An 8,733-nucleotide genomic window follows, 5' to 3' on the forward strand; every position below is an offset into this window, starting at 1 on the left:
AGTGCTTAAGTCACGTGCATAACGTTACATAAACATACCCAGTGTTTTTTTCTAATAAAATAAAATGTTTAGGGGTACTCTCATTTTGACTCAAGAAAACCACCGTTTTGTAGTTCAAATCAGGGGAAATAAATACAGTGGACCCTCTGGATACAGATATAATTCGTTCCAGGGGTCTGTACGTATCCTGAAAAATCCGAAAGTAGAGGCACCGCTTCTGTGCACATGCATGGTGAAATAGAGAGCTTCTGGTCATGTGCACATGGCGAAACCCGGAAGAATACACTTCCAGGTTTGCCGTGTTTGCAACCCGAAAGTTACGTTTCTGTATAGTAAATGGACAAAAGTACAAAGATTCACAGAATGTTTAGGGGTATGCGTACCCCTGCGTACCTCCCAGAAAAAAAGCACTGAAAATACCCAAATATACTATTATTGACCTTGTTACATGAGAAGAAGAAGAAGAAGAAGAAGAAGAAGAAGAAGAAGAAGAAGAAGAAGAAGAAGAAGAAGAAGAAGAAATAAATTTTATTTATACCCCACCCTCCCCAGCCAAGACCGGCTAACACCAGGTATAAAAACAATTGATTAAATTACAACTAAAAAACAAGATTGAAACCCAACATTAAAATGCAGCCTCATTTCAGCAGAAACTCCAATCAAAAACTTTTTTGGGGGGTGAAAACGTCAAATCTTCACCAAGGCCAACTATCCAGACTGGTCCTACGTGGGCCAGAAAAAAGCCAGGGAATAATAATAATAATAATAATAGTGGGGCCCTAAGCTAAAGCTAAGGGACGCAGTTGGCACTGTGGGTTAAACCACAGAGCCTAGGACTTGCCAATCAGAAGGTTGGTGGTTCAAATCCCCGCGACGGGTTGCGCTCCCGTTGTTCGGTCCCTGCTCCTGCCAACCTAGCAGTTCGAAAGCACGTCAAAGTGCAAGTAGATAAATAGGTACCGCTCCGGCAGGAAGGTAAACGGCGTCTCCGTGTGCTGCTCTGGTTCGCCGGAAGTGGCTTAGTCCTGCTGGCCACATGACCCAGAAGCTGGACGCTGCTCCCTCGGCCAGTAAAGCGAGATGAGCGCTGCAACCTCAGAGTCGGCCACGACTGGACCTAATGGTCAGAGGTCCCTTTACCTTTACACTATAGCTTGTTTAGCTTATACGTAAATTTGACACTGCGCACCACTTAGTCCCCAGAAACAAAGCGAACTGCCCTCACCTTCCTTCAGAACGACCCTCTCGTATGGCGGGTAGTGTCCTTGCTTGGTGAGGGCAGACAGGTCCTCGCGACTCTTCCGCAGGTTCCTCTTAGCTCCTCGCAGGCCCCGCAGTTTCCAGAATTCGGCCCTCGGCCCCGAAGAGGCGGCTCCCGACGTGGCCTTGAGGACGGACTCCAAGCTGGCGATCTGTTCTGCCCTGGGGTGCAAAGGAGAACCACGGGATGGGTTGGGTCGAGGGTATGTCTCTTGGCAATGCCCCATAGATTCTCTATGGGGTTCAGGTTAGGCGAGTTTGCTGGCCAGTTAAGCACAGTAATCCCACGGGATTACACCCATCACACAACCTTGATGGCAGAAAGTGAGGAGGAATTAAAGAACCTTTTAATGGGGGTGAAAGAGGAGAGCGCAAAACATAGTCTGAAGCTCAACATCAAAAAACGAAGATCATGGCCACTGGGCCCATCACCTCCTGGCAAATAGAAGGGGAAGAAATGGAGGCAGTGAGAGATTTTACTTTCTTGGGCTCCATGATCACTGCAGATGGTGACAGCAGCCACGAAATTAAAAGATGCCTGCTTTCTTGGGAGAAAAGCAGTGACAAACCTAGACAGCATCTTAAAAAGCAGAGACATCACCTTGCCAACAAAGATCCGTATAGTTCAAGTTCTGGCTTTGCCAGTAGTGATGTATGGAAGTGAAAGCTGGACCATCAAGAAGGCTGATCGCCAAAGAATGGATGCTTTTGAATTCTGGTGCTGGAGGAGCGAACCTCTCCATTCGGAAGGAAATCAGCCCTGAGTGCTCACTGGAAGGACAGATCCTGAAGCTGAGGCTCCAAGACTTTGGCCACCTCAGGAGAAGAGAAGACTCCCTGGAAAAGACCCTGATGTTGGGAAAGATGGAGGGCACAAGGAGAAGGGGACAACGGAGGATGAGATGCTGGGACAGTGTTCTCGAAGCTACCAGCATGAGTTGGACCAAACTGCGGGAGGCAGTGGAAGACAGGAGTGCCTGGCGTGCTCTGGTCCAGGGGGTCACGAAGAGGCGGACACGACTAAACGACTAAACAACAAAAAAATGCAGCCAATATAATTTAAGGGCTAGAGTCTCCATTAATTCCAATCGGTCTAACTCTTGAGTAATTCTAATACTGGAATTTATGCAGCCAGTATAATTTAAGGGCTAGAGTCTCCATTAATTGCCACTGGTCTAACTCTTGAGTATTTCTAATGCTGGAATTTATCAATAGGTGTACTCTGAGTATTTCTAATATCGGATTATATCACCCTGTGTAGCTATAGGTAAAGGTAAAGGGACCCCTGACCATTAGGTCCAGTCGTGGCCGACTCTGGGGTTGCGGCGCTCATCTCACTTTACTGACCGAGGGAACCGGCGTACAGCTTCCGGGTCATGTGGCCAGCAGGACTGAGCCGCTTCTGGCGAACCAGAGCAGCGCACGGAAATGCCGTTTACCTTCCCGCCAGAGCGGTACCTACTTATCTACTTGCACTTTGAGGTGCTTTCGAACGGCTAGATTGGCAGGAGTAGGGACCGAACAACGGCATCTCACCCCATCATTGCAGGGATTCACACCACCGACCTTCTGATCAGCAAGTCCTAGGCTCTGTGGTTTAACCCACAGCGCCACCCGTGTCCCGTGCAGTCAGTACTGTATACACTGGTTCCAAGGTTGTCTACTCTGATTGGGACTACCCCCGTGTAAAATAAGCAGATCATGGGGTCACAAAGAGTCGGACACGACTAAACAACAACATAGGGACCCTCAGAGACAGCCCATCTCCACCCAGGATACCTGTTTCGGTTTGGGATAATGCCCTTGTCGAGTTCCTGGAGATCTTTGCCCATCCGCATGGCTAGCCAGCTTCCGACCTTCCCCCGGTACATGGTGTCCACCACGTGGAAGACCTCGCCTCGGGTGAAGCTCAGAGCAGAAGGGGCGTCCTTCTCAAAATCGAAATGGGTACGGATGTAGAAGGAGTCGCCCACGTTGGACTTCACCATCTTCCTGTAGACTGATAGGAGGAGAGAGAGAGAAAGAAAGGCTCAAACATTTTGATGTATTTTTAATCTTTCCTGGAAGCCGCCCAGAGTGGCTGGGGAAACCCAGCCAGATGGGTGGGGTTCAAATAAACTATTATTATTATTATTATTATTATTATTATTATTATTATTATTATTATTTTGAATTCCAGGCAGGCAACATTGCTCTCCATAACGCATGGGTAGGCAAACTAAGGCCCGGGGGCTGAATCTGGCCCAATCGCCTTCTCAATCCGGCCCGCAAACAGTCTGGGAATCAGCATGTTGTTACACGAGTAGAATGTGTCCTTTTATTTACAATGCATCTCTGGATTATTTGTGGGGCCTGCCTGGTATTTTTAAAAGTAAAGGTAAAGGGACCCCTGACCATTAGGTCCAATCGTGGCCGACTCTGGGGTTGCGGCGCTCATCTCGCTTTACTGGCCGAGGGAGCCGGCGTACAGCTTCCGGGTCATATGGCCAGCTGGACTAAGCCACTTCTGGCGAACCAGAGCAGCACACGGAAACGCCGTTTTATTTATCTACTTGCACTTTGACGTGCTTTCGAACTGCTAGGTTGGCAGGAGCAGGGACTGAGCAACGGGAGCTCACCCCGTCATTGCGGGGATTCAAACCGCCGACCTTCTGATCAGCAAGTCCTAGTTAAGCAATGGCAAATGAGGGCTGGAGGGACACGGCAATGGCGAGTTACTCACTGTCCTGCTTATTCTGAACATGCAACGCCACCTCTTCGCCCGGTGGCAGCTCCAGGAGGTACTGAATGGCCTCTTCGCGGGTGAGGTTATGAAAAACTTGCTCGTTCACCTGTGGGCAGAAGCCAAGGATAAAGGGGTAAGGAAGCAGGGATAACAATGTTCCGCACCTCTGTCTGAATGCACTTGTTTTCACCTCTGAAATAAGACTCTTCCAAACTGCTCTGAACAGTGCTTCTTAGTAGAGCATAGGTAAAGGGACCCCTGACCATTAGGTCCAGTCGCGGCAGACTCTGGGGTTGCGGCGCTCATCTCGCTTTATTGGCCGAGGGAGCCGGCGTACAGCTTCTGGCGTACAGGACTAAGCCGCTTCTGGCAAACCAGAGCAATGCACGGAAACGCCATTTACCTTCCTGCCGGAGTGGTACCTATTGATCTACTTGCACTTTGACATGCTTTCGAACTGCTAGGTTGGCAGGAGCAGGGACCGAGCAACGGGAGCTCACCCCGTCATTGCGGGGATTCGAACCGCCGACCTTCCGATCAGCAAGCCCAAGAGCAGGCATAGGCAAACTCGGCCATCCAGATGTTTGGGGACTACAACTCCCATCATCCCTAGCTAACAGGACCAGTAGTCAGGGATGATACGCACATTTCCGAGCACAAATCAAAGTGTTGGTGCTGACCTTGAAAGCCCTAAATGGCCTCGGTCCAGTATACCTGAAGGAGCGTCTCAACTCGAATCGTTCTACCCGGACGCTGAGGTCCAGTTCCGAGGGCCTTTTGGCGGTTCCCTCCCTGCGAGAAGTGAGGTTCCAGGGAACCAGGCAGAGGGCCTTCTCGGTGGTGGCGCCCTCCCTTCAGATGTCAAATAGAAAAACAACTACCAGACTTTTAGAAGACATCTGAAGCCAGCCCTGTTTAGGGAAGCTTTTAATGTTTGATGCATTACTGTATTTTAATATTCTGTTGGAAGCCACCCAGAGTGGTTGGGGAAACCCAGCCAGGTGGGCAGAGTATAAATAAATTATTATTATTATTATTATTATTGGAATTGTAGTCTCAAAACATCTGGAGGGCTGAGTTTGCCCATGCCTGCCTGAGAGGTTCAGTGGTTTAGACCACAGCGCCACCTGCGTCCCCATCACATCACAGACCTTGCTTAGATCAGGCAGATCAGGCGAGGGATCTGCTTACCTGAAGGATCTGGTCTCCCTCCTGGATCCCTTGGCTCTCCGCCGGGCTGCCTTCCTGCACCCCGGCGACGAAGATGCCGACATCGTTGCCGCCAGCCAGACGGAGACCGATGCTCTTGGCTTTTATGAAACGGACCACTTTCGAATCGGGGCTGTATCTGAAACAGAGGAGGACGAAAAATGCTCTCAGGGAATGTGAATGTATGGTTATCGGAATGTGATCTTGACCTGGCAGGGCCCCCCTGAGATATAGATTGGCAAGCCTGTGGAAATCAACGGACTGACTGTGGGAATGTTTTTTACGGAGGTGTGGAAATGGTGTCTGTCCTTTATGTGATATGACTCTTGGAGAGTGTAAGACCCACACAGGAGATGTTTGTTTTCAACCCGCTTGTGAAGATTATCAGAGATCACAAAGAAAGGAATATATGATTAACAACAAGAAGATGAGGAAAATAACATAGAGACTATCTGGACAGAACTGGATAGAACTGTTTAATTAATGCAGCAGCAAGAGTGATGTTTGGACCCCTTTCGGAACTTGAAGTATGGGCACCCCCAACAAAATTTTAAAAATCTGGCTGTATAATTTGGAACTAATGTGATTTGGAATTAATGTGATTTGATTGGCCTGTTAATAAAAATTATATTTAAAAAAGAAAAACGCTCTCAGGGCCAGGATGCGTGCGGCCAACTCTGGAGCCGCTAGGACTCTGCCAAGCTCCTTACCCATAATTTGTGCCAGTCTGGGAGGCAAAGGCGTCAGCGTGGGCATCGTAGTCATTTTCAGGGCTCCCTTGGATTTCTGGGACGGGACACAGAGACAGTCTGAAAACCACAACCTCCATTTCTTTTTCTTTCTTTTTTTAATAATTGTTATTGAATGATTTTATGTTACAAAAAACAATACAGCCATACTACCACTAAATATACCGGGTTTTTTGCTCTATAAGACTCACTTTTCCCCTCCTAAAAAGTAAGGGGAAATGTGTGTGCGTCTTATGGGGCGAATGCAGGCTGCGCAGCTATCCCAGAAGCCAGAACAGCAAGAGGGATTGATGCTTTCGCTGCGCAGCGATCCCTCTTGCTGTTCCGGCTTTTGAGATTCAGAATATTTTTTTTCTTGTTTTCCTCCTCCAAAAACTAGGAGCGTCTTATGGTCTGGTGCATCTTATAGAGCGAAAAATATGGTAATTAAGAAATAAAAATTACATACATCAATATTTAGTTTGTTTTTATTTACCATCTTATTTCCTCCCAAACATTGCATACAACAACACACATATGTGCAGACACCCACACATCCACACAAAATGATAATAATGAAAGTAAATTATTTCCCCCCCTTTTATCTTCCAAAATCTTTTCTTCAACTTTGACTTCCTGTCAAGTCCCTTTGCATATATTTTATCTTACATTTGAATGTACACAAAACAATAAAACTTTCTATATAATTTTCCTAATACATTCTGAAAGCATAATGAATCCTTAATTGTTGTCCACCTCCTTTGAGTTCCTTTATCACTCAAATGCTAGCACGGAGTCAAAACTATTATTGTATTTTTTTGAACATATCTTCTATAACCATCCCATTTTCCCGCAAATTTTGGCTTTGAGTTTCCTCTGAGTTAACTACAGTGGTGCCTTGCAAGACGAACGCCTCGCAAAACGAAAAACTTGCAAGACGAAAGTTTTCCGTTTTTGAGTCGTTCCGCAAGACGAATTTCCCTATGGGCTTGCTTCGCAAGAAGAAAGCCCATAGGGAAATCTCCGGGGACCTCTTTTAAATGCTGGCGGTGGGGAGCAAAGCCTTCCCCCCCCTCCGGCCTTCAGAAGAGGTCCAGGAAGGCCGGCGGGGGCCAAAAGGCTTTGCTTCCCACCGCCAGCATTTTAAAAGCGGTCTGGGATAGCAGGGAATTGAGCTGCGCTTTCCCGCTATCCCGGACCGCTTTTAAAATGCTGGCCGTCGGGAGCAAAGACTTTCGCCCACCGCCAGCCTTCAGAAGAGGTCCTGGACCTCTTCTGAAGGCCGGCGGGGGGCGAAAGTCTTTGCTCCCCCCCGCCTGCCTTCCTGGGATAGTGGAGAAGTGCAGCGCGTTTCTCCGCTATCCTGACGGCTTTTGAAGGCAGGCGGGGGGGAGCAAAGACTTTTGCCCCCTGCCGGCCTCTTCTGAAGGCCGGCGGAGGGCGAAAGTCTTTGCTCCCCCCCGCCTGCCTTCAAAAGCCGTCGGGATAGCGGAGAAACGGCAGAGAAGTCTCCGCTGTCCCGGGGGCTTTTAAAATGCTGGGGGTCGGCAGCGAAGCCCTCCTGTCCCCGGAGCTTGCAGGGCGGGAGGTGGGGAGAAGGGCTTTTCTTCCCACCGCCAGCCTTCAGAACAGCCTTCTGAAGGCTGGCGGTGGGGAAAAAAGCCCTTGTCCCCCCCCCCAGCCTTCAGAAGAGGTCGGGGGACAGACTGTCCCCGGACCTGGTCTGAAGGCGGTTTCCATAGGAACGCATTAATTGATTTTCAATGCATTCCTATGGGAAACCGTGCTTCGCAAGACGAAAAACTCGCAAGAAGAAAAAACTTGCGGAACGAATTAATTTCGTCTTGCGAGGCACCACTGTAGTCACTTGAGCCGTCTCCACCAATTCCTGTAATTTGATTTGCCAATCTGTTATTTTTGGAGCCTCGTGATTTTTTCATCCCTTGGCCACAAGTATACCTCCATTTCTAGACTAGGGTAGGTTTGCCTTACACCTGGATTTCCCTGGTAACCGGCCTTCAAAATGGCTTCCGGGCAGATTTTTGCCGATCGGAAAAATGTCTGGGCAAACTCGGATGTAAGGCAAGAATTATTATTTTGTTAATGCTTACAAAATGCAAAAATAAGCCCCCAAACGTATATTCTGGGTGCGGTGTCCCCAAAAAAACCTCAACAACAATTTCACGGGCAACCCGTTGGCACCACATATTTTAAGGATAATAATTTAATGTTTGTACCCCACCCGTTTGACTGCGTTGGCCCAGCCGAATATGAAAACACAGTGAAGAATCTGGCATTAAAAAGGCATTTAATAATAATATTAAAACACTTAGGAAGGCGCAATGTGGTTTCAGCACCATGGACAGAGCAGAAGATCTTTTATTGCTCCCATTTCAAAGCACGGGGAAACTGATCAAAGCTGAACCCACGGCATACCCTTAAAAGATGGAGCAGTCCACTTTTAACAGTCACGGCTTGCCCCAAAGGATCCTGGGAGATGTAGTTTGCTGAGAGTTCTTAGGAGACCCCCCCAAGACTACAATTCCCAGAGTTCCCCGAGACAGAGGGACTGGTTGTTAGGCTGGGAAATGTAGTTCTGCGAGGGGATGAGAGGGTACTCTTGACAATTAGCAGCACCCTGAATAAAAACTACAGATCCCAGAATTCCAGGAGTGTTTAAAGCGGTATTGTAGTTCTTTCAACGGTTGGGGGTGGGTGGTGATGGATGGATTGAGGTTGAATAACAAGAAGACAGAAGGACTGTTTATGGGGGGACAGGGGGCGGACAGGTGTGGAGGATTCCCTGGTCCT

The 8,733-nt window shown here is 48.3% G+C and overlaps 2 protein-coding genes across 4 annotated transcripts in view; one reads left to right on the top strand and one right to left on the bottom strand.

Annotated features, from left to right (window-relative positions):
- GAMT (guanidinoacetate N-methyltransferase) overlaps positions 1-8,733 on the top strand; it is a 230,483-nt gene that overhangs the window by 35,904 nt on the left and 185,846 nt on the right. The window lies entirely within an intron of this gene.
- The window catches only part of TJP3 (tight junction protein 3), a 62,010-nt gene that overhangs the window by 19,628 nt on the left and 33,649 nt on the right, over positions 1-8,733 (bottom strand). For all 3 annotated transcript variants that reach the window (XM_081895450.1, XM_081895448.1, XM_081895449.1), the window contains exons 10-14: positions 5,905-5,980; positions 5,177-5,333; positions 3,983-4,091; positions 3,040-3,259; positions 1,226-1,422 (exon numbers count right to left, since the gene is read on the bottom strand). In XM_081895450.1, the coding sequence (XP_081751576.1) occupies positions 1,226-1,422; positions 3,040-3,259; positions 3,983-4,091; positions 5,177-5,333; positions 5,905-5,980 (759 nt within the window). The remainder of the gene's footprint in view (positions 1-1,225; positions 1,423-3,039; positions 3,260-3,982; positions 4,092-5,176; positions 5,334-5,904; positions 5,981-8,733) is intronic.

The sequence above is a fragment of the Podarcis melisellensis genome, assembly GCF_964234715.1.
Source record: "Podarcis melisellensis genome assembly, chromosome: 18".
Taxonomy (NCBI): domain Eukaryota; kingdom Metazoa; phylum Chordata; class Lepidosauria; order Squamata; family Lacertidae; genus Podarcis; species Podarcis melisellensis.